Below are 25245 nucleotides of genomic sequence, written 5' to 3'. Positions count from 1 at the left end.
ACAGACTTTAATAAATGTTAAATGTACATAATTCAATTATTAAGCATAGTTCTATAACTGGATTACATAAACACAAGCCAATAAGCTGGTATTCTATGAGCAAGTAGCAAGTACATCTTAAAAGCAATTTCCAAATATTTTACTTATATGATACCATTTAATGTTTGATAAAGTTAAGTATCTCTTCTTACCTGCACTTCTACCAAATATAGAATCCTTGTTTCTCAAGTCTGATTTCTGTCATGCAAGAACAAAGGAGTCTGAATGTAAGACCTAATTAGGCACTATCACTGATGGTGCAAAAATGAAAATGAAATATGATTCATGCAGTTACTGGAGCAAAAAGAAGAAAAAACTCAAAATAGAAAGAGACTAAACAATTTCAGGAATTTGATCTTGTTATGAACTCTTGTCTGCACTGAATTTCTTTTCTGCCATAAGTTTTTTCAAGTTTCAGAAGGAAGATGCTTTATTATTTTTGTTATTATTTTGTTATTGTGTCTGAATTTTACTTAATTTATTACAAAATTGCTGTACTCACTTTTCTCTATAAATAGGGTCTAGATCACCAAATTATTTGTGTGTTCATAAGTTCAGAGTTTAAATAAAACTTATGTATCTAAATAGTATTGGATCTTGTAATGCTAAAAATTGGAATGGATGATTTTATCAGTAAAGGAAAACTTAAACAAATTTTTATAGTGAATTAGAGATTTTTATCGTGTCTGTTTCATACCCAGGTAAATGTTTCCTTTTCTCTGGTGTAGAAAAATGACAATAGCAACACAAAACTTTGAGCCATGTAACATAAATAACAGAATTCATTGCTGTTCTTGATCATCCATTATATTTTTCTGTCCTTGTCTTATTTTTGTGAATTTTATTAATTTCCAATTCATTTATGTTTTTATTTGGATACTCTCCTCATATGTCGTCTGTGCTTTTAGCTGAGTTCTTCTGTGTGTTTCAGAATTTCAAAAGGGAAGAGCAGAACTTTGTGGTACAAAATGAAATCAACAATATGTCCTTCCTTATCAGTGACACCAAATCTAAGATGTCCAAGGTAGTGTAAATATTTGTTCTCTTTGCAAAGTAGAAGGAGACGAGAACTCCAGGGAAGCATTATTATTATTATTGTAAATGTTGTTTTTTGACCGCTTGTGAGAAGTTACAACACTGGGTTGAGAAGCAATAGGTAGTCATTTGAGAAACACGTTTGGACTTTGAAGATGCTGGTGTAAAATGTTGCATAAATAGCTATTTAGCTGCAAAGGAAGTAATGAATTTAATTTGTCAAGTTAGCTCAATAACTGTTTAATAATAGATTTATTTAATATTTGATAAGTTGTATTTTATTTTCCATCTTTGTCTTATGCTGTAGGCAGCAGTTTCTGACCAAGAGAGGAAGAAGATGAAGCGGAAAGGTGACCGGTACTCTATGCAGACCTCTCTCATTGTGGCAGCACTGAAGAGATTACTTCCTATTGGCCTAAATATTTGTGCTCCTGGAGACCAAGATCTAATTGCACTGGCCAAAAACCGATTCAGCATGGTAGGTGCTCACGTGGCATTTCTAAAAGAATTATTGTTTTACTAATGACATTTTTCAGTTTTTTGCCTCGCTCTCATTTTCACAGTATGGCACAAATACTATACAATCTTTGTTTTCCTACAACAAGAGCATTTTAACTGGGAAATATTTGATCATGTTTCATGATAAACAAGGCTATATAGAAAATATTCTAAAATTTTGTAAATGTTGCTTGACATTGCTCTTCTGACTTTCAACTTCCTAGACGAAGTGTCTGCCCTCACTATTTTCCAGTGTCTTCAGCCTAGAAAGTGAAAAATTAAGGCTAGAATTACAAATGGAACATTCATATTAATTCTACTTGATATGTAATCTTTTTCATTTTAATGTTGCTAACTAATATATAGTTAGAATTCTTATTCATAATAAAGACTAATTTTGCTGTATAAAGGCACAATGGGTGATGATAGCAGTAATCTATGCATTGTTCTCATATTGAAGGCAAAAAAATGTTTGAACTTGTGCATGTTTAATTTTTAAATGATCAGTAAATTGGCAGAGATAATATTCTTAAATTAAAACAGTTATTTCTTACTCTTAATTTTTTATACTGAATTGTTTTCTGAAGTTTATATTTGGAAATTCATGTGAGAACTAAATGTCAATTTCATTTGGTCAAGCTTTGTTCAAAGTTGTAGTGTGTTTATATTTATATATATATATGCATATGTATAAGACAGTATTTTTTATTTCAAATGCAATTTTAGTCTGAGTTAATATGAATAAATATGCGTGGTGGCATCCAGAATGTGTTCCTGTGAGTTTTGAATATGGCTACCTCATCTAAAAAGACATATTTCCAATGAAATTTTCCTCACTTTTCCTCATTTTTTTCCTCATTGTCAATTTTAATTATCATCTGGACTGAATTGAAGCTTAATGTTTATACAGCACTGCCTTCCATGCCTGATTCACATCATTTATAATTTCTTCACAGAAAGATACTGAGGATGAGGTACGAGATATCATTCGCAGTAATCTTCATCTCCAGGGCAAGGTAATTTATAAGTAGTTTTTAAAGATACAATCTTTCTTCCATTGAATTTATTCATTGGTACCATATGATGAGAACCTGCCTCAGTTATTTAGGATAACTTGTAACCTCTTTTTCTCTTTGGTCAGGTAACTTTTTAATTTCAATATTTAAATTTTAGTTATTTAAGTGCTTATGTATGCATTTTGTAATATAGCCATGGCCTTTTGAATTCCTATGAACACAATTAATATGAAACTGGGCATGTAAACAAGGTCTATCACAGTTTAAACTCTACCTTCTAAATATTTGAGATAGAATCTGCAAATGATGTTACCTTATATCAGTTTGAATTGAATGGGAAAAGGAAGCTACTACTTTTGCATATTCTGTGAAGTAAAAAATCACGATGTTCTGTCCCTATCTTTTAGCTCATGGAAAGGAAAGTATTTTTGAAGCAGTATAGATTATTATTTTTTATGGAATTCCAATCTTAACTGATCTATAGTACACAATGATTGATTTTCTTGTTGTAAATTTATAAGGATTGATTCTGATTTTCCTCATAGTAAATGAGTGAAGAATGACATTTAAATGAGACAACACTGTATTTAGCTAACAAAGCCAAATAGCTGTTGTATCTCGCTTTATTTTCTGACTTCCCTTTATTTGAGATCGTATTGCTTTACTAGCTATGAAAACCCTGGTTTTGACCTGTATGGGAATGTTCAGCACATTTAACTGTGGGCAGAACACAGCATTCCTAGGGTTTCAACATTTACTATTACGTTTGTTAGCTTTATGTGGTTTATTAGCTATTTATAAGTTGCTATTTCTCAGTGGCTTGAAATATATCTTATCTTGAATCATTTAGTGATGATGTATTTTCTAGAGTTCAAAGTAAAAATGTCTAATTTAATTATTTAAAGATACAATGCCTAACATTAATTTCAGTACTTATAGTCAGTTACTCTGCAATTCTCTGATGTCATTAGTATTTGGTCATTATATCCTGTGACAGAATTGAGTACACATCAGATGCAGTCAGATATCATGCTTCCTGTTAAAAAAGTGCTAATGCGCAATATGCATACACTGTCCTTCTGTACATGATGCAGTTGGATATAAAAGAAATATAAGCTGAATTAATAGCTTCAATTATTATTTGATGTTAATAGTTAATATGTAACTTTGTTGTAATGATGTTTGTGTAAGATGGATCTCAGAACAGAGGAACCTAACACTATGGAAAGTCTAATGTTCTTTCAAGGAGTTCTGTTAGCATAGCAGTAGTCTTTCCAATCGATGTTTTCATATTGATCACTTTGGTTTCTCACAGACACTGTGTTCAGTCATTTGTATTATATGTGATTTATCTTGATTTCTTTTTGAAAACGACATTTTTTAATAATCTTGCTCTTAAATCTTTAGCTATAAATGTTGCAATGTCTATTTCATGCATTTGTCTTCACTCTATTTCTGTCTTTCCTTTCCTTGCATGCCTGCATGCTGTTAGTCAGTACTGAGCCTTTTATTTCAAGAAATTCATGCTGAAATCTGCATTCATTTTGGCACGGATGAAGCTTGAGTCACCAAAATCTTCTTCCAGCCATTCTAATTCACACCTTGAAATGTCAAGTACTCATACCCTTAGAATATTACCTATACAAAAAATCCGTACCTTGGTAGAATGTGAGGAGTCCTCAGATCAAAAGACATCTCTCCCTGTGCTTAAAAAGTCTTTTGTGGACTATCCTTCCATGATGATACAGTCAAATACACAAATGTGGATGTGACAGTTGTTAAGAAAAGGAAAAGCTAAAAGGTGGAAGAAAAGACTGCCAATTGTAGCTTTCTAGGTTGTGATAAGTGATTATTTAGTGACTGTGTAAGTTTATAATCATTCATGGAACTCCAGTAAATTGTGCATTAGAAGATGTTTTCTGGAGATGAATGAGCATTATCGTCTCTTTTTAGACACAAATTGACATCTGGATCCACAAAAATATTTTAGTAAAGTAAAGGTTGAGTTTAAGCCTTATTTGGATTTTTGGGGCTTAGTCTCCCAAAGTGTGTCACTTACACCTAAATTGCACAGTCGGGAATTGGATCACTGGTCACAGCTCTCAATAAAATGGTTAATGCATTCCATTTGTCTTCAGTGCCACTGGCACAAAAAATAGTTCTTTTAATGTGTGTTTCATTGGTGTTGTATAGTAGGAGCACTGAGGAGACAAAATATATATATATATATATATATATATATAAAAAATAAAAAGGAGATGGGTAATAATAAAATTGAGAGTCAAAGATCACTAAAATGGAGAAAAATAGAAAGAGAAAAATTAGAAAGTGTTTTACTTCATACAGCTTTTTATAATTTGTAGGTCAATCAGCAAATGCATCTTCAATTAATTTTTCTTAAATTAGCATTAATTTCTTTAGTAATCAGTAAAAATAGGATTTTCTAATAACTGAAAATAGTTTAAATGCAAAAAAACAGAAATAATACTTATTTCCATGACTAATACTCAAAACTAAGTTACAAATAACAAAGCAACAATATCATTGTTATTTATTTTAGTAACTGGACAGTTGGTGTATAAAATTGTCTATCTACCTCATTTTCATTACTTTTCCTTAGATAGTATATTCATCACTGATAATAGTTGGCCCATGATCGTTTGTTCTTTATATGATTATAATTATTTTAGTTGCTTGAAAGCTGTTAAAAAATATTGCACAAATCAGTCTGTAGTTTTGTTTCTTGCGTTCTTCCAGTGAACACAGTGGACACTTTGTGGATTAGCCATTTAAGGGTATGGTTCAGCAATATAAAGTGTTTCTTTTGTCCTTTGAAACGATTTCTGTGTTAATTGAACTGTTTACCGCTCTACTTCAATCATTGGTTACATGTGAAATTTTTTTTCCTGCAGCTTGAGGATCCCGCCATTAGATGGCAGATGGCACTTTACAAAGATTTACCTAACAGGACTGAAGATTCATCAGATCCAGAGAAGACCGTGGAAAGAGTTCTTGATATAGCTAATGTACTGTTTCATCTGGAACAGGTTAGGGATATTTTCCCAATTTCATTGCTTCTTATTCTAAACAAAAGTGTTGTACTTTCACCTGACATATTTTATATTCTTTTTTCTTTCATTTGATAGCTACTTAACATATCTTCCCTTGTGGTTTTTAATGCAATATCTTGTGGTCGTATTAATCATGTAATGGTTTTTCAGCATCTCCAACAATCATTTATTTGGAAAGGATCTAGTAACATCTATGCTTCAGATTCTTTCTGGTGTATTGCAGTTAACAGGAAGTGATCACTAAATTGTCCCTGCACAAAGAAATGCAAGTAAAAACAAGATTACTGAAAAAAATGTCTTTTTTTCCCAAGATTCTTCAATTATGGAAATACAAGAAACTTAAACTATGTTAGTTAAGTTGTTTAGTTAAGTTTGTTCTAGTTGAAGTTGCATATTTTAGCTATATAAAGTTGGAGATGAAGTCTCCAACTTTGCATGAAGTCAGATGATTTGATGTATAACTTTTCTATTGATAACTTTAGAGATCAACTGCATAGAGCTATTTACTATATATCAATTAGAAAAAAATCTAAGTGCATACTACAAATCAAAGACTACTTGAAAAATTTAGTTTTCATGTTTCACTTACTGCTATGTTTTTTTCACTTTTCTGTGGTTTCAATATTTTGTTGGCTTTTTTGTTTTTTTTTACCACTTTGCTTATTTGTTTTTGTTTATTTTATATTTTTTTCAATTATTAGTTTAGAGAGTGTGTCCCATAGCTTTATTTCTCTTCTGTAGACAATTGCCCAGGTGTAGTGGTGCTTTTTTTTTAAGATTTGTTTTGTTAGATTTTCTTTTTTTCTCTTGCCAAAATTGATAATCCTATGTCTTTATAATATTATTTATTATAATGAACACTGGGACTGTTTCTATGATAATCTGGGGTAGTCCTTTGTTCTCCACATACAGTCACTCTGACCTTATGGTACTTGCAAAGATCAGTACTTCAGCTATTTTCTTTGTGTTTTCTTTCCATGAACTATTAATTTATTTGTTTTTATTGTTTTCAGAGATCTGCTTGTGTAGGCCGAGGCTATTTCTTCTGGGAAAGTATAGAGAATTTTATAGTTGTTTGTGAAGACATTACTAATTATCTAACTTACACATTTGGATTTGTCTGATTTCTAAATTGCTAGTACTGACTTTGTGTGTTTGCTGTGATTACTTTTCTATGTTTTCTCATAACAAACTTATAACTTGCTTTTTATCTTTTGAAAGGAAGTTATTTTAGAATGTCATCATTTAATCTTACAATTCCCCAGTTTTACTTTGTGGCATTTTCAGTCTATTTAATTAAATGTTTATTGTCTAACTGTGAATTATTTTTTGTATTTCACTAAACTAGTGAAATTGTCTTTGATAACTATGTTTTCATGTTTGAATATTGAGTGTTTATAAACGTTGTTATCACTACATATTCTAAGACAAAATATTTCATTTTATTATAAGTGAGAATCACCAAGTCTTTCAGCTAATGCTAATTTCCATTGACTGTTCCAATGTTCAGATGTTGCTGGGAGCCAGAAAAGCTAATATTCCACTAGCAGAACTGTCTAAAAAATGAAGTAAAAGCCCCTCAGTTCCTCACTCTGAACCTTATTGGATTTGTGAAGGTTAAATCAAATCAATGTTTATTAAGCAGAAGTGAAGTAAATCACAAAAACTATGAGTAGACCATTGAAAAGGATTGCACGGCCTACAATCATTGTTCCCAGTTATCCGGTCAGGCTATGCACTTAAGCATGCTGTTGGTCTTCTGGACCACAGTGAGAAACAGGTGAGAAACAGATCCGTCATTGTATCTCTCCTGTTGGGGCTGTCTACTACCTGGTCCAGGAAGTTATCCTCAGTGCATTTCAGGAGCCGCATGGATTGCCTATAGCTCACCATGCTAATTTTCCAGCAGATGTCTAAGTGGCTGAAGTCCTCCAGCAGGACAAGAGCCTGCGATTGCAATGTCTCCTGTAGATGAAGGAAGAAGGCTTTATCAACACGGTCTGCCTGATCAAGCAGCCTGTAGCATGCACCAACCTCAAGGCTCCCTTTGTTGCCTCAGTCTCTAACTCTCACCCAGAGGCATTTAACTTGCTTATGGCCATTCTTTAGGGACAGCTCTTCACACAATTCCTTTCTCTCTCTTTCTTCTCTCCTTCTACATCTGTCCCTTCTGAACAACTTGGAGCTACCAATAGCCACATTCCACTCATGGAAGTCATACCACCAGGTTTCAGTGGTGGCAGCTGCAATGTGTAGTTTTCTATGGTATTTATATTCATGAAAGTGATCTAGTTCTAAGTAAATCACTGTACCTATGTCTCATTTTAAAATATAATTACTTTCCACTGTAGCTGGTTATGATAAACATTACAAATAAAAGCTTGATGGTGTTCAGAAAAATTCCCTCTGGGCCACTGTGGAGGTGTGCACTCTAAGTATGTAAGGAGTTGTGTACAAAAGAAATAGAGTGAAATTTCTATGTACTAAAATGTAAGATTTCCTAACAGGTGGGCTTGATGATACTACTCTATCTGAAAGATCTAAGTATTAGGGTTGAATAAAAAAGGGGAATATCCATGCCATAAAAGGAAAGAGAGTTTGATTTGATGTGTTTGAGTTGTTGTTTTTTCTTCTTTTTAAATTCTCATCACTTGAACTCTGTCTAGAACACATTTTCCCATCTATAATTTTTGTTATCTTTCCAATTGATTTGTTATCTAACATTTTTGTTGTTATTACTATGCTCAGGGAGTAGAGATACTGTGACATTGTTTATTTTTCCATATATATTTTATATAACAGGTTGAACATCCTCAGCGGTCCAAAAAAGCAGTTTGGCATAAGCTGCTGTCTAAACAGAGGAAAAGAGCAGTAGTTGCTTGCTTTAGAATGGCACCATTATATAACCTGCCAAGGTAAGAACTATATCTGTTCTATCATTGCCAAATGTGTTTATGTACTTAAAATGCTATTTGGTGAGATCTAAAGGAAGAAAAATATGCAAGCAATATCTGAGAAGCTACGTGATAATGCACAGTTTATGGTGCTTTCTTTTAATAGATCTCATTCCTTTCTTTATTATACATTCTGAAAAAAATGACAAAATATCATTTTAAATCTGTGGTTCTCTACTCTCGAACTTGATAGGACCTTTTTGTCCTGTTATGCTCTCTTTTTTGAAAAGTGGATGCGTTTCACAGGAGATAAATAAAAAAATGGTCATATTGGGGTCACTGTATTATAATCTCAGGAGGTGAATTTCCTCCTAAAATGTAGTATAACTCTGGTTATGTACTTTTTAGGAAAGATAGGCTTGAAATGCAAGATGGTTGAGGCACTCTGTGAGATAGCAATTGTAATGAATCAAGCTCTGCCTAGGGATGAATGATGAACAAGTTGAGAGCTTATGGGTGAGAATAATGGGAAAAGCTAATACAGGTGACACCATTGTGGGTGTTTACTACAGGCTGCCTGATCAAGAGGAGGAAGTTGATGAGCCCTTCTACAGACAGCTGAAAGCAGTCTCATGATCCTGGGCACTGGTTCTTATGGGGGACTTCAATCATCCTGATATTTGTTCGATAAACAACACTGCCAAGCACACACAGTCCAGCAAGTTCCTGCAATGCACTGAAGATAACTTTCTGATGCAGGTGGTGGAGAAGCCAACAAGGAGAGGTGTGCTGCTGGACCTTGTTCTTACTAACAAGGAAGGTCTGGGTGGGGATGTAAAGGTTGGGGGCAGTTTGGGATGTAGCAATCATGATATAGTGGAATTCAGAATCTTGTGTTGAAAAAGCAAAGCAGTAAGTAGGACTGGAACCCTGGACTTCAGAAGAGATAAATTTGACTTCTTCAAGGACCTACTTGAAAGTATCCCATGAGTAAGAGCCTTGTAAGGTAAGGGGACCCAAGAGAGTTGGTTGATGTTCATGTACACCTCCTTCCAAGATCAAGATTGGTGCATCTCTAAGAATAAGAAATCAGGAAAAGGTGCCAGGAGGCTCACATGGAGGAGCAAGGAGTTCATGGAAGAGCTCAAATGAAAAAAGCAATTCTACAGACAGTGGAAAAGGGATCTGGCCTCTTGGGAGGAATATAGAAACGTGGTGGGATGCCACAAGGAAGGCTAAGGCCCACTTGGAATTAAATCTGGCAAGGGCGGTCAAGGAAATGAGGCTTCTTCAAGTATGTCAGTAGCAAAAGGAACATTAGAGAGAATGTGATTCTGCTCCTGAATGAGGTGGGTGCCCTGGTAATGAGCACTGAGAAGGTAGAGTTACTGAATATGTTTTGCTTCAGTTTTTACTGCTAAGACTGTTTCTTGGGAATCTCAGATTGTGGACATAAGAGAGAGTCTGGAGTATTGAAGACTAATGCTTGGCTGAGAAGGAACTGATCACAAAGTGGACATAAGAGAGAGTCTGGGTATTGAAGACTTCCGCTTGGTTGAGAAGGAACTGATCACGAAGTGTATAGCCGAAGCGAACATGCAAAAATCCATGGGCCCCAGCGAGATACACCCATGTATGCTGAGGGAGCTGACAGAAGTGACTGCCAAACTGCTCTCAGTCATCTTTGAAAGGTCTTGGAAAATGGAAGATGTGCCTGAAGGCTAAAGGATAGCCAGTGTCACACCAGTTTTCAAAAAGGGCAAGAAGGAACTAGGAAACTACAGGCCAGTCAGCTTCACCTCCATCCCTGGAAAGGTGATACAACTACTTGTTCTGGGTGTCATCTCCAAGAAATTGGAAGAGAATAAGGTTACGAGTAGTCATCAGTATGGATTCACCAAGGGATTCACCATGCTTAACCAACCTGGTAGCTTTCTCTAGTGTCATCACTGTCTGGGTAGATGCAGGGTGAGCAGTGAATGTTGCATACCTTGACTTTGGCAAGGCAGTTGACACTGTCTCCCACAACATCTTAGTAATGAAGCTTAGGAAGTGTGGGTTAGATGAGTGGATAGTTAGGTGGATTGAGAACTGGCTGAACAGCAGAGCTCAGAGGGTTTTGATAGGCAGGGTAGTCTGGTTGGAGTCTGGTGACTAGTGGTGTTCCTTAAGAGTTGCTTCTGGGTCTGGTCTAGTTGAACATCTTCATTAATGATCTGGGTGAAGGCACAGAGTTCACCCTCAGCATGTTTCCTGTTGATACAGAGCTGTAAGGAGTGGCTGACATGCCAGAAGGCAGTGCTGCTTTTCAACAAGATGTAGGCAAGTTGGGGAGTTGGGTGGGGAGGAACCTGCTAAGATTCAACAAGAGAAAGTGTAGGGTCTTCACCTGGGGACAAATAACCATGTGCCTGACCTGCTAGAAAGGAGCTTTACAGAGAAGGAGCTGGGAGTCCTGGTGGACAACAGGCCATGAGTCAGCAGTGTGCCCTTGTGGCCAAGAAGGCCAATGGTGTCTTGGGGTACATTAAGAAGAACACAGTCGATATGTTGAGGGAGTTAATCTTCCCCCTCTACTCTTCCCTGTTGAAGCCAATCTGGAGTACTATCCTGTTCTGGTTTCCCTAAATCAAAATAGGTTGGGATATCTAGAAAGAGTCCAGTGGAGGCCTGAGAAGATGATGAGGGCTCTGGATCATCTTTTTTATGAGGAAACACTCAGAAACCTGAGTCTGTTCAGCCTAGAAAAGAGAAGGCTGAGAGGTGATCTCATCAATGTTTATAAATAACTAAAGTGTGGGAGTCAAATGGATGGGGCCAGGCTGTTTTCAGTGGTGTTCAACTACAGTAAAGGGGACAGTGAACACAAACTGGAGTTTTGCAGAAAGTTCCATACAAACATGAGGAAGAACTTCTTTATTGTGAGGGTGATGGAGCACTGGAACAGGCTGCTCAGGGAGACTGTGGAGGCTCCTCCTCTTTAGATATTCAAGACTTGCCTGAACACTTTTCCTTCTAAATCTACTGTAGGGAACCTGCTTTTAGCAGAGGATTTGGACTTGGTGATCTCCAGAGTTCCTGTTAAACCCCTATATTTCTGTGATTCTATAATATCTTTCAGGAGGATCTGTTCCAGGCACAAAGGAGAGGTTCACTGGTCTGTAGTTCCCTGGGTCTTTCTTTCTCCCTTTCTTAAAAATGGGTTGTCTTTCCAGTCAACAGGGACTTTGCCTGACAGCCACAACTTTTCAAATGTGATGGAGAATGTCTTGGCAATCACATCTGCCATTTCTTTCAGGATTTCAGGGTGCATGTCACTGGACCTTGTAGAATTATGCTTATTCAGTTTTGGGAGGTAGTGTATTGGACTTACTCTTCTCTTACAGTAGGAGAGATTTTTCTCCCACAGTCCCACCTAGGGGTTCACAGATGTGAATTCAGAGAATGTGTGAGAAATGAGAATCCTGACTGCCACCGAAGATGACTGAGGCAAAGAACTTCAGTACCTCAGCCATCTCCATGTCTGTTATAGTCAGTTTTCCCTTCTCATTTATGAGACAAATTACACTCTTTGGCCAGTCTCTTCTGATAAATGTACCTGTAGAGAATCCCTTTTTGTTATTTTTCACATCCCTTGCCAAATTCAGTTCCATTTTGTCTTGGCTCTCTGGATCCTAGCTTTGCATGTCTGGACAGCAACACCTATTCTTCCCAGACACCTATCCCTACTTCCACTGCTTGAATATGTCATTCTTTATTTCTGTTTGACCAGCAAGTCCTTCCTAAGCAATGCTGATTTTTTTGCCTTCTCTGCTTGTTTTCCTATACTGGCGGACAGAGAGCTCTTGTGTCCTCAGAAGAGTGTCCTTAGAGTTTCCAGCTCTGCTCTGCTCCTTTTTCTCTAGGGACAGCTTTCCAGGGGGTCTCATCTGGCAATTCCTTAAACAGCTGGAATTTTGCTCTCCTGAAGTTCAGGGTCCTGACTTTGTTTTTTGGCAGGCCTATCTTCCTCAATATCGCAAACTCAACCAGGCCATTCTCACTACAGCCTAAAGTGTCTCCAATCTTAACATCTTTCTTGAGCTCCTTTACATTAGTTATCAGTGGGTCCAGTAACACTCATCTTCTGGTTGATTTGTCTAATAGTTGGATGAGTAAGTTGCTCCCAACACACTCTATGAGCCTCTGGAATTGCTTGCAGCCTGCTATATTGCATTTCCAGGAGTCATCTGGGTGTTTGAAATCCTCCATCAAGATAAGAGCCCGTGAGCACAGTTCTCGTAATTGAATCAAGAAGGCCTCATGTACAACCTCTCCCTGATCAGGCGACCTGTAATAGACCACAGCCATCAGATGTCCTTTATTAGTCTGGTCCCTGATTTTCACCCATCCATCCCCTGAAATTCTGTGATAACTATTGAATTACCTCTATTATTTGATGCAATATGTTCTATACACAGGAAATAAACTGAATAAACTGGTACTATTTATCTGAAAAGTAGTCTATCTTGAACTTTGAGGAAGAGCATTTCTGTTTTTCTGTTAGGAAATTATGCACATACTGTAGTTGTTTCACACCTATTCCAGAGGTTCCTGTATTTTTCTTTTGTTCAAGAGAGTTTAGAATCTATAGTCAAATGAGTCTTAAAGTCCTAAGATATTCAAAGGAATGAATGTGCAGAAAAAGCAAAGCAATCTGTGTTTCATGCAGTTGCTAAATAGTTTCCAGAACAATTATATCTGATATTTTCAACATAAAGTAGTTCTTACTAAGAATGCATATTGTTGTTATCACATTTAATATGGTGTATGAGTCTGTCCTGGGAAACACAAGGGTATGCAATATCATACTAACCTGAAATGAAGTTTTCTTGGCAGCTGAAAATAGAACAAAGCTAATTCCATTTGTAGCCTCTTACTTCCAATGAATAGATCACCTGTATGTGACTAACATTCCTATATACTTCAATTGTACTTCTCCATTTTCAGTATATAAAACTGAGAGTTACTTTAGATAATTAAGTAATAAAATTCTTCATGGATGCATGTTTTTCACATGGTCTGCTTTGTATTGTATACTTAGGGGAAAAGAAACCACACAGCTCATTCAAAATCAAACAATTTAAGATTTTAATTGTTTAGATGTTAATGATTAGACTTAAACAATTAAAAAAGTTTGTGAGCATAATCCAATGTTATCCATTGCCGTTATCTTAGTATTGAAATTAAAATAATATTTCATTTTATAATAAAATTCACTAATGTGACAAAGTGATTTATTTCTTTAAAGTTCTATTTGTTATCTTTTACAGAAAACATTGTTATTATATTTTAATATAAAGTTTACAAATATTAATGTGTAACTCTTTTGAATAGAAAATTTGAATGTGAAGAGCAATTTTAAAATCAATGCTTATGGCATGGTTTCCAATAGAAATTCTGCTTCCTTTTTAAATGGTAGCCGCAATGTATGGACAGTTCTTCAAAATGAAATTTATATTGACCAGATCTTCTTTTTATGAACTTAAAACTTTTGTTTTAACTATCCTTTATAGGCACCGAGCTGTCAATCTCTTTCTTCAAGGATATGATAAATCTTGGATTGAAACAGAGGAACACTATTTTGAAGACAAACTGATAGAAGATTTAGCAGTATGTCTGGGTGCAAAGGGTTTTGGGAATGTATTATGGATTAATATTCATCTTGTACAATCATAAGTTTCTGAGATGTGTAAGAGGTTATCTGAGCTATCTCTACTCAAAAGTGTGAGATGTAACCAAGACATTCTGATACATATTAAAAATCACAAAAACACTGGAGATTACAGAATTTCCTTAGGCACTCTACCTCGGGGCTTCAGTAATGCCATTATAAAACTTTTTGTCTATGCCAGCTGCTGACATTGCCTTTCTTCACCTGCCCTGTGCAGAAGGGGAACAGTTCGTTGCCTTCTTTCTTCACAGTTAATTTTTATGTTTTTGAAGACCCTGTTAAAGCCATTTAAGTCAAAAGACTAGAGTAGGAAACTAGAGGAGTTCTAGTCTTAGATGAGGCAGTTCCTCAGATACAGATGTGAGAAGGTTGTTTGCTGGACTTATCAGTGCATAAGAGTCCTATTGAATTGCTGGTCATGGAAATAAGGATTTTTACCATCAGTCAAGTGTTAGACTCAATTCCTGATAATCCCTGGGATGATTTTCAGTAGAGGCTTTGTCCTCATCTTTTTATAATCATCTCTCAGAAATCTAGTTTTATGTGAGGGTTGGTAAGAACTGAGATAGGGAATGACTGTGCTGGGAAGTTTTTTTCCATCTCTGTCAGGGCCAAGTCAGTCTTCTTACAATAAAGAGGGCCAAGGCTCATCAGGAAGGGGAGGAAGGAAAGAGCCTTGGATTGTGTTTAAAGTTAAAAGGCCTGGTGTTTCTGAACTGTTCAGATATCGAGTAGAAAATGGAAACAAGCCAGGGCTCAGAGAGTGTAGCCAGGAATTCTCATTTTTTAGCTCTCTCTAGTCAGCAACTATAATGTACTATGCCTTAGTATGTTGTTTCACAGTACTGAGAATTTTGGGCTCTCTTTTCTGTTAAGAGGAAATAGTTTAAAAGAAGAAATGCAATGAAAACTCTCTTTGAAAATGCTCTCCTTCCTGACTTTGCCAGATTCAGACCATCCAGGCCTGTGGAAAGGGCATTTTCTGTATGTAAGAGATGAATGTTTCAGTACATGATTAGGCTAACACAGATCTACTTCCTGAATCTTCTGTCTAAAAGTCTTTTTATACAAATTTGGTAATACCTTTCCTGTATATGAAAAAACTATACGTGAGTACTCTATTTAAGGAATTTAATTCTGGTTGTCCTTAATTCTGATTCAACAGATCAAGCCTCTAGTGAAGCTAGGTTTTTAGAGTTGGAAATTAAAATCATAGAAAAAATTTAAAATTCTTTTGTTTACATTGGTTTTAGGAAATTTTGAACTTACGTGATAAATTTGTTATTAGTTCATTGGTAGGCATCACTGAACCATAATGACTTATGGGAACAATGTGTTTAATAGAAGATTAATAATGAGATTTCTTTAAAAGTTACTCTTTTAGATCTTAACATTTAGAAATGGCAACTAAAACTTCCATGACTTTTTTCTTTCTTATTTTAAGTGCACTTTAAACTTTTTAAATTTAAATAACTATAGGGCAAATGTCTCAAAACACTAAAATTTGAGAAAGCGTATTTTCTCAGAAATGCTAGGAAATGCTTTAGCTTAGTCAGTGGAGAATTTTATCCTCCATTTAATTTGAATTAAATCTGGAAACTAATAACTTTCATTAAATATTAACAGAACTTTTGCCATTTTCTTCATCAATTTTTGTAATATTAGAGAAGTTTTTTTGAATGATAATGTTATGGAATGCTGCCATTTAATTAAAGAGAAAGATTAGCATCCTAAATGAAATTGAAATAAAGAGCAGAAGGGCATCCCCCATAATGGTAAGATGTAATTCCAATTATATTTTGCTGTGTTCAGATTTTGTTACTGATACTGAAAATATGATCATGTCAAGTGAACTTTCCATGCCCAGCATAACTGTCTTTACCTATAATAGAAGTAGGCTAGTTAGTGAAACAGTCATTGTGATTATATGTCAAGGAGAAGTGAATTCTCACCTACAATTTATGTTTCGTAGAACTGAGAGGAAAACGATAACTTCACAGACATATATGAAGTGTAATACACAGAGACATCTAAAAGCGTTCACAGAGGAACATTTTTGAGGCAGCTTCTTGGCAATAACCAATCCTTTTTCCTTACACCTCTTATGTGGCCAGTTCTTGTTGATAATAGATAACATCTGTTATAATTTTAACGTTATAATATTTCTTTTTTAATCCTACAGTCATGACAATGCATGCAATTCTTTTTATCTGTATTGTATTGTATACTGCTAGGTGAAAAACAGAGGAAGAGTAGGCATAATTTATGTAACCAATTTTATGTGACCTGCAAAATGCTTTGTAAAAGAAAAATTAAAGAACTGAAGCAATGAAAAACATAGTCTGAAATATCTTTTGGGAAAAGACAGGAAGTCAGAGGTCAGAATTTACATAGATCCTTTTCAAAACATTGCTTCAGTCATTGCCATCATGATATGTAGGAGAAATTTTCTTTCTACAGGAAGCTAACTTGAGCTATCTAAACCAGAAAGCAAAATAAACATGGGGTGGGGATATACAAATAATTGATTAATATAAAACATATATTATACATTGTTGACTTGTCACCGTGTAAGATTCTTCATTATTGTTGGTAGATGTGGCTCCTTCTGGCTAACGCTATTGGTGAGCTTCAAGTTTGAATAGTGTTCCTCAGGGAACATTATACCTGCCATAGCAATTCCCAGGAGTTTAACTTGTCACCTTGTCACTGATGAAGCTTGTTAACATAGAGAGAAACAGACTACTGTTTCGGAATTTGAAAATGAGAGTTGATTTCTATGAAGAGAGGAGTTCTCAAGCTTTGCACATAATGTAGTCTTCTTGGTGTAGTTGCTTGTCTCCTGACTGACCACGTCAAGATAATGTATGCAAGTGTTTAATGCTTAAGAAAGAGAAAAATAATTTTTACAATAGATAATTTAATATACTTTTTTTTCTTAACCTTTATATTATTTTTTTCCCTGAAGAAACCTGGAGAGGAACCACCAGAAGAAGATGAAAGCCTTAAAAGAGTGGATCCATTGCATCAACTTATTCTGCTATTCAGTCGAACAGCCTTAACTGAAAAATGGTAGGGATAGTGTGAAATGGTATGCTGGGTGTATGTATTTTTAGATTACTTTTGAAGTTATCTGTCTTTAAGTCAAATTGCATGGTTTAGACCAGAACATGTAGATATGTACACACGGTGAGTTTAGATTACACTGAAACCTCTCTAGTCTGTGGTAATATGTAAAGACATTTTAACATGATAAAATAAGATAATAAGATTTAATGAGTTTCACAGAGACGCGCAGATGTCTCATAAACTTTGTCATAGACATGGATGCTGTACTTCCGGCAGGGTTCAGGAATTATCATCTCTTCTGAGTTCCTTTTTGAAAATGATACTCTGATTATTAATTATACTTCAAGAAATAATTGAAAAATTAACCATGCTCTCTTCATTGGAATCTGTTTTTTTTGATATCTGTGCACTGTGTTTGCAGGTAGCCTTACTTTTCATTTTGTATTAGTTAATCAAGTCCTCATTTTTAATAAACATTTTTGTAATTATGAGCATGGAAATACTGGAAAAGTGGATGGAAAGTGATTTTTAAGGTGCTTAAAAATATTTTGGAGTGCCATTTCTACTATTATTGCTCTAATCTTCTTTCTTTTCTCTTTCCCCAGCAAATTGGAGGAAGATTTTCTCTATATGGCTTACGCTGACATTATGGCAAAGGTGACTTTTTCATTACCTCTTACATCCTTTTTGTTTTAATAACATTAATGATGAGGATCAAGAGAAATTCTGTATTTGGTCAACTAATCCTTAGCCTTTCTTGAACTTATTAGTAAATGTTTTCTTTTTGTGTATTATCAGAGTTGCCATGATGAAGAAGATGATGATGGTGAAGAAGAAGTGAAGAGCTTTGAAGTAAGATTATACTTCTGTTTCTTTGGTGATATTTTTCTTGTTGATATTTGTTTTTCTTTCTGTATTTTTTTTCTTCTCACGATAGACATTTTTCATAGCTTCCAATTGACATTTGTTTCTTGGTTCATGGCTTACTGCAGCTTATTATGGCAGTGAACTGCATGTCAGAAACTTAATTGGCAAATATGAGTCATCATATTCACAGCAGTAAAACAGAAGCAGATGTTTTGTCACAAAAAGAAGGTTTATGTAAATGTAGTAGTTTAACACATCTTGCATGTTTAGTTGATTTACTTTAACTGTTTAGTTGCTAAAGAGAAATATTACGGTATTTTATTCTAGAAGTCTGATAGTAACAGACTGTATCTTGCAACATATCAGATTCTTCAGTTTTTACATCATAAAAATACTGAAATAATGAAGAAACAGAAGCCATTCATATTCAGTACCAGTAATTTATGTAGTATTTTTATTTTTATATATACAGTAGTATTTCTTAATAAAAGATTATTTTTTAATTTTTTTAAGAACACTGCCGAGCATCATCTTATCTTGAAAATAGGAAAGCTGTATTTATTGTGGATTAATATAGAGCTTTTTGTTCTATCCTCTGTAAGAGGAAACACAAATACATTAGTTTATTTCAACAGTAAAGGATGTGAGCTCATTTGCTCTGTGATCTATCTCTATTTTTCCACGAAGAAAATGAAAATCAAGAGAAATTTGTTATTCTGAGGGACAGCGAAGAGTTAACTTGTGAAAACTTTGAGGATATATGATTCTGACATTAAAAGCTGTCTTGTATTTGCTAATCAATTAATACTTGTATTTAGTACATATACTAAAGCACAGAAACAAGAAATGCATGATTTTATTATTTTTTAATATTTATAGATATAATGATTTATCTGATATGAAACTACGTATGCTGTTTAGATTTTTGAGGAGGGCTTTGGGGCATGCTTACAATTAACTCTCATTGTTTTGTACATATGAGATGCTATGTATATTTCTTACATGCTGTATGAGATAACAAGGAACTGCTGTAGTGTATGTTCCCTGTTTTGCAATATACAGAAGTTAGAAAAAATACCAGTACCTTTTTGTCCCTCCAGAATTGTAGAACAACTGAATTACAGACTAAACTAACATATCATTTTCTGTTTTGTGATAAATAACTAAGTGTGATTCCAAATTTCCATGCTCCTTTTTTTTAGTTTTATTTTTGGAAATGCAATGTGTGACATTATCATTGACTAAACAAATTTCCGTAAGTTTTTGTCAGTATGCTAATGCATGTTTATTAGATATTTAAAAGACTTATGTTTATAAATGCAAAAGTGTATATATGGAAAGTCATTGAGTTGAATGTACAACATTACAAGTAAGGGTTTAATTAGTGCTCCTTATCTGAATTATACTGAGTTTTTTGTTTAGTATTCAAATTTACCTTTTGAAAGATTATTCTTATTTGTTTACATTATTTTTTTTCTGTATCTATGAAACTTCTACTCAGATAATACATTAGCCCTTCAAAAAACAATTTTGTATATGTATTTGGTCAGTCACCTGCAGAAAAAAAAATTTGGACTTCTTTTTCTTATTGCTATTTCGCTTCTTGTTGTTGCCCTTCCTTAAGGTCACAGGATCCCAGCGCAGCAAGGTAAAACAAAAAAATGTGTGTGTATTTGTCTGGGTCTAGTTTTGTGACTTTTAGGCCCAACATCTTGAATAATTTCATCTAAAAGGTCTTGAAAACATTTCTAACATTTTTGTTCCAGCATGACATCTATCCACCCAACCCTTCTTGTGCGCAGAATCTTATTAAAGACAGCAAGAATTATTTAGGAGAAGTTCATACAAAAACACATTGCCATTTTGGGGAAAACAGTCTCATTTGGGTTGTTCATACTGTTTTATTTACCTTGCTTTTTGTGCTTTAGTTATCTTTTTTTCTGGTTATAATTTAATTTGAATGATTTATCTGATATACATCGCTCTGGAGGGAAACTCCTCTGAAGGCCCTTGTCTTCTGTATCTTAGCAGATGTGCATTTATGATAAAATAGCGGAATTGTTCATCCAATATTTGTCACAGTGATCAGTTATATTGTAGCTTATCTATGGTTTAGATCATTTGGAGTAGATGGAGATCTTAGCCTTCAGTGTCATTATACTTGATAAAAACTCCCTAACTACTCCATAACTGCAGTGATTCCTTGTTGTTCCACGCTTTCTCTAAAATCTTAGAGGCAATTGCTGTAAAATTTTGCAGTTGTAATTAGTATAGTGACTCAGTTTCTTACCTATTCTTATATGACTCTCAACAAAAGTGTCACCTGCCATTTCTAAAAGATTGGCCCATAGTTCAAGCACAATCTTACCAGTATACTTCATGCGAGTAGAAGTCTCAGTTTTCATTGTTGAATCAAACTGCTTGCTGATAATACTGCAAAGCTGATGTTTTGAGCAGAGCTTTAGTGTGTGTGGTAGCTAATTTTTGGTTCTGAGGCTTTTAAATGTGCTTATTTGGTTTGTGGCTAATGGGGGCTAGACTAAATAGAGATGACTTCAGAGAGGAATGCACAGATTTGCCTAATGGTGAGGTTCCCAGCAGTGGTTTCAGAATTCAGTGTAATATGGCAATATGGGGATCTAGACTTCTCCACTGAAAAAAATCAAGATCTTTGTGGTTTTCGGTTTGCACTTACTAACAATCAGCTGGCAAAGGAAAGAATTTCCCATAGAACTTCAGAAAGCAAAGTTGTACTTCAAGATCTATTTCATTCTTACTCCTTTGAAAGTTTGCTCTGTTCTCTTACACCTTCATACATTAAAAGCATTAATCTAGAAGATGAATGTACTCATACAGACTTGCAAAGAATTGTTTAAAAAGTATTATAACTGCTATGAACACATCATACATACTAAAAAAGCCCAGAAGAAGGTATGTAGTCAGTCTATGTAGTACATCTTTATTTCTTCTGCTGAACTATTCAAACACCACTTGTCTGGCACTTTGCCTACATGGTTTCCATACACTAAATGTTATATGTTCCTTAAAAATGAATCTGTTTTTCTGATGGAGAAGTATTTTCAAAAGGAAAAAGATACAAATTGTTGCTTCCTTCATGCATGACAGGAAACTGTTGTAAATTTGTAAGACTATATATGCCAAGTGTATGTGTGCCATTGTGTATTTCTGTCTGTCTGCTTGCCTATCTTGAAGTACAGTGTTATGTCCGTACTGGGTCCTGTCCTGTTCAAGATCTTTACTGATTACTTGGATGAGGTATTAATTTCACTCTCAGTAAGTTTGCAGATCACACCAACTTGGCAGGATGTATTGATCTGCCTGGGGGTAGTAGGGCCTTACAGAGAGGGATCTGGATAGGCTAGATTGCTCAATTGAGGCCATTGGGAAGAAATTCAACAAGAGCAAGTACCTTGTCCTGCACTTTGGCCACAACAACCCCACTTAGTTTTACAGGCTTGGAGCAGAGTGACTGGAAGACTGTGTAGAGGAAATGGACCTGAGGATGTTGGTTGAGGCTTGTCTGAACATGAGCCAGCACTGTGCTCCGATGGGCAAGAAGGCCAATGGCATCCTGGATTGTATCAGAAATAGTGTTGCCAGGAAGGAGCAGGGAAGTGATTATCCCCCTATACTCAGCCCTGGTGAGGCTGCAACTCAAGTCTGTTCAGTTTTGGGCCCCTCACTACAAGAAAGACACTGGGGCAGTGTGTTCAGAGAAGGGCAGTGAAGCTGGTGAGGGGTCTGGAGGGCAAGCCTTGTGAGGAGTGGCTGAGGGAACTGTGGTTGTTCAGTCTGAAGAAGAGGAGGCTTGGGGAGACCTTATTGCTCTCTACAACTGCCTGAAGGGAGGCTTTGTTGAGGCAGAGATCAGCCTCTTCTGCCATGTAATTAGCAATCGGACTAGAAGGAATGGCCTCAAGTTGCACCAGCAAAGATTCAGTTTGGATGTTAAGAAAAATCTTCTCCAAAAGAACCAACCAGCACTGGAACGAACTGCCCAGAGAGGTGGTGGAATCGCTGTCCCTGAAGGCATTCAGGAAACATTTAGATGTTGTATTGAGGAATTGAGGTTTAGTGGGAAATATTGGTGGTAGGTGGGCAGTTGGACTGGATGATCTTGGAGGTTTTTTTCCAACCTTGCTGGTTCTATGATTATATTTTATTCCATGCCTGTATGCAAGTTTAAAAAAACTGACATTCAATCAGGATGGGAATAAAGCTTTCCTGGTCCTCTAGACTTTAAGAATGTGACTGATGTTTGAAGTACTAACTCTTTTCCCAGTCAGATCAAGCAGAAACCTTTGGACAAACTTAGAATGTGGCAAAAATGAGGAGTGCATTTTATCTGCAATTTTCATGCTCATACTTTATGCAGTGTAGTCTCATTTTTCTAAAAATAATCTGTTTCTGAATCATTATGTGGGCAGTCTGGATGCCAGAATACAGATAAGCAATAAAGTCATCTGTCCTTCACAAAATCACAGAATTGCTGGGGTTGCAAGGGACCTCAAGAAACCAGAGTCCAACACCCCTGCTAAAGCAGGTACCCTACAATAAGTCGCACAGGTGAGTGTCCAGATGGGCCTTGGGTATCTCCCTAGAAGGGGAGATTCCATAACCCCTCTGGGCAACCTGTTCCAGTGCTCTGTCACCTTTACCATAAAGAAGTTCTTCCGCATGTTTGTATGGAACTTCCTATGTTCAGGTGAAGTGTTTATAATGAAAGTGGTGAGGTTTTTTTTGGTTGTTATTACTTTTTTCTTTTTTTTTGATGTGTTGCTGAACATCATCTTTTTTAAACACTGTTAGCTAATGCATTCCAATTTAGATTTGTATATTGCATCTTTCTTTGACTGTAGACAGGGAACTACAAACTACCCTCATATTTCTTGAAGACCTAGCGTGTTCCACTGGTGGTTAATTGTTTCCTGTGCTGATTTTCTTAGTGGGTAAAGGAGCCATTATTTTGAAACTTGTTGATGTTTAACTAAACTATTTTTCTTTTTGCAACTGGTGTTTGGGTCACCTCAAATGAACCTTTAGTTTGAGTTCTTACTAGAGAATTTCTGCAGAGGTAAGAAAGGTACAAGATTAAAGTTTTCATTCTGTGTTTACCTGTAATCTCACTTAATTTTTGATTCGTAGTCCAGAGCTATGAGAATAATTTAGGAAATTTAGAAGGTATTTTCACAGTCTTGCCACTGATGAAGATGTTACCATGGGTCTGTTAATCTTGTGGTAGCATTTGGTCATTTCTCTGTTCTTTGAGCAGATTATATATTTCTGTACAGAATGGTATGCATATAAAGTTCAAATAAAACTGAGAATGTTGTTAAGAGAAGAGTCTTAAACTGGAGGACAAGAGACTACGTAGAGCGCATTCTGAAGGAGGCTTTCTATATGCTGACTGAGGAATTATGCCATTCACCCCTGGAGTCAGATTGTTGAAGGAATAATCTGCAGACGTTTTTTCATGAAAGGGGACAAGCTAGGAAGTTGTTATAGCCAGAGTGAATGGCTTTTCTGCCTTACACTTCAAAACACAAACAGATTTATACAGTGTCACTAGTTACATAATGTGTGACATTGTGTCTCTATTTTTTCTTGCGTCATGATGTTGATATTGTGCTATTTTTTATTTCCAGGACCTTCTTTGTCTTGTTTTCTTCCTGTGCTCCCCCAGTCAACCCGTGCCCATTTTCATCAATCACTTTTTTTCTTTAATCATAGACTTTAGCAGAAAATATTTTATGGTTTTTTTTTTCATCCAGCTAGAGAACTTGTGTCCACCACTGGACACAACCTTTCACTTGTCTTTTGCTTCTACCTATTTGCAGTGTTTGGATTCTCCATAATCTAGTTTGTAATATCACTGATCAGTGCAATTATTATAAGGTCAGATGTTTCTCAGTTTTTATTATATCCTGCTTTGGCATATATGAAGTAACATAACCTACAACCAATTGTGGGAAGTATACTACAAAGTCTTAAAGAGAATCTCTTTACAAAGTGAATGATATATCAAATACCTGTGGTTTTAGTCATGTTTCAATTCAGGAACATGGTAATAAATGATTATTTGAGTCTACTCATTAAGATAATTCATCATGTGTTCTGGCTGCTTTTATCTTCTGTGTCTATCAGCATTGCTTTATGCTAGTGTTCCAGCTGCATTGGTGTGGTACTTTGCAAGAGCACTGTCAGGCATTCCACAGGGTTCTGTGATGATTTTAGGTGCAGTAATTCGTTGATTATCTTGCCAAGCCTATTTCTCTGTGGAAGATATGGTGCTTCAGCTAAAGAATTCAGATCTAGTCATAGTGAAATATTGTAAATGATCCATTAAATTTGTGGAGTTTTTCATTTTTAATTAATATAGAGAGTTAAACATCTATTTCAACTATTCCAAATATGTCAGGTTTATTACCCACTGTTAAACAAAGAAGTAATGGCACAGTTTGGAAGTAATGTATGGTTTCATAGCTCTGATTTGTGTCAACAGAAAAAACAAACAAACAAACAAACAAAAAAATAGCTGGAAACTAGAACACAGATTTGAAAGATCCCAAATACAATTTTTTTCCTCTTTGATACTCATAACAATGTTAATTCCTATCTACCTGAATGAGAATTGATACAATGAGAGACATCATTATCGGTATAGCAAGAATATGTTAGCAGTAATGTATGAAAGAAAAGTTCATTGTGAGAGAGAAAAATATAATTGAATTTGACAGGGTAAACATGATGACATCAGTAAAGATACTGCTGCAAGCTGAAATGGAGAAATTTTTACAAAAAGGAAATGTGTAATGAGGGATTGTATGGAATATTTTTGAATTTATGAAGGTATTGAGTTAAAATAGAGTAGATCAAAGCATATGTTCACTTAGTAATATTTAATAATTCCCATTCTGTAGGAATTCTACCAGAATTACTGCATTCAAATTGAGTAGGTTTAGTTTTGAGGAAATTCAAAAGTGACTTAGAGACTGCATGTATCTAAGAATATGGCAGTTAAT

At 35.3% G+C, this 25245-nt stretch overlaps 1 protein-coding gene across 1 annotated transcript in view; it reads left to right on the top strand.

The window, feature by feature from the left end:
- RYR2 (ryanodine receptor 2) overlaps positions 1-25245 on the top strand; it is a 355102-nt gene that overhangs the window by 285437 nt on the left and 44420 nt on the right. Inside the window, exons 71-80 of the mRNA XM_090135386.1 lie at positions 971-1063; positions 1382-1552; positions 2529-2588; positions 5501-5635; positions 8462-8574; positions 14109-14205; positions 17235-17338; positions 17941-17992; positions 18134-18187; positions 19827-19850. Of these exons, the coding sequence (XP_089991512.1) occupies positions 971-1063; positions 1382-1552; positions 2529-2588; positions 5501-5635; positions 8462-8574; positions 14109-14205; positions 17235-17338; positions 17941-17992; positions 18134-18187; positions 19827-19850 (903 nt within the window). The remainder of the gene's footprint in view (positions 1-970; positions 1064-1381; positions 1553-2528; positions 2589-5500; positions 5636-8461; positions 8575-14108; positions 14206-17234; positions 17339-17940; positions 17993-18133; positions 18188-19826; positions 19851-25245) is intronic.

This window comes from Phasianus colchicus, chromosome 2 (assembly GCF_987193195.1).
Source record: "Phasianus colchicus chromosome 2, bPhaCol1.hap1.1, whole genome shotgun sequence".
Lineage (NCBI taxonomy): Eukaryota > Metazoa > Chordata > Aves > Galliformes > Phasianidae > Phasianus > Phasianus colchicus.
This window is presented reverse-complemented; position numbering and strand designations above follow the sequence as displayed.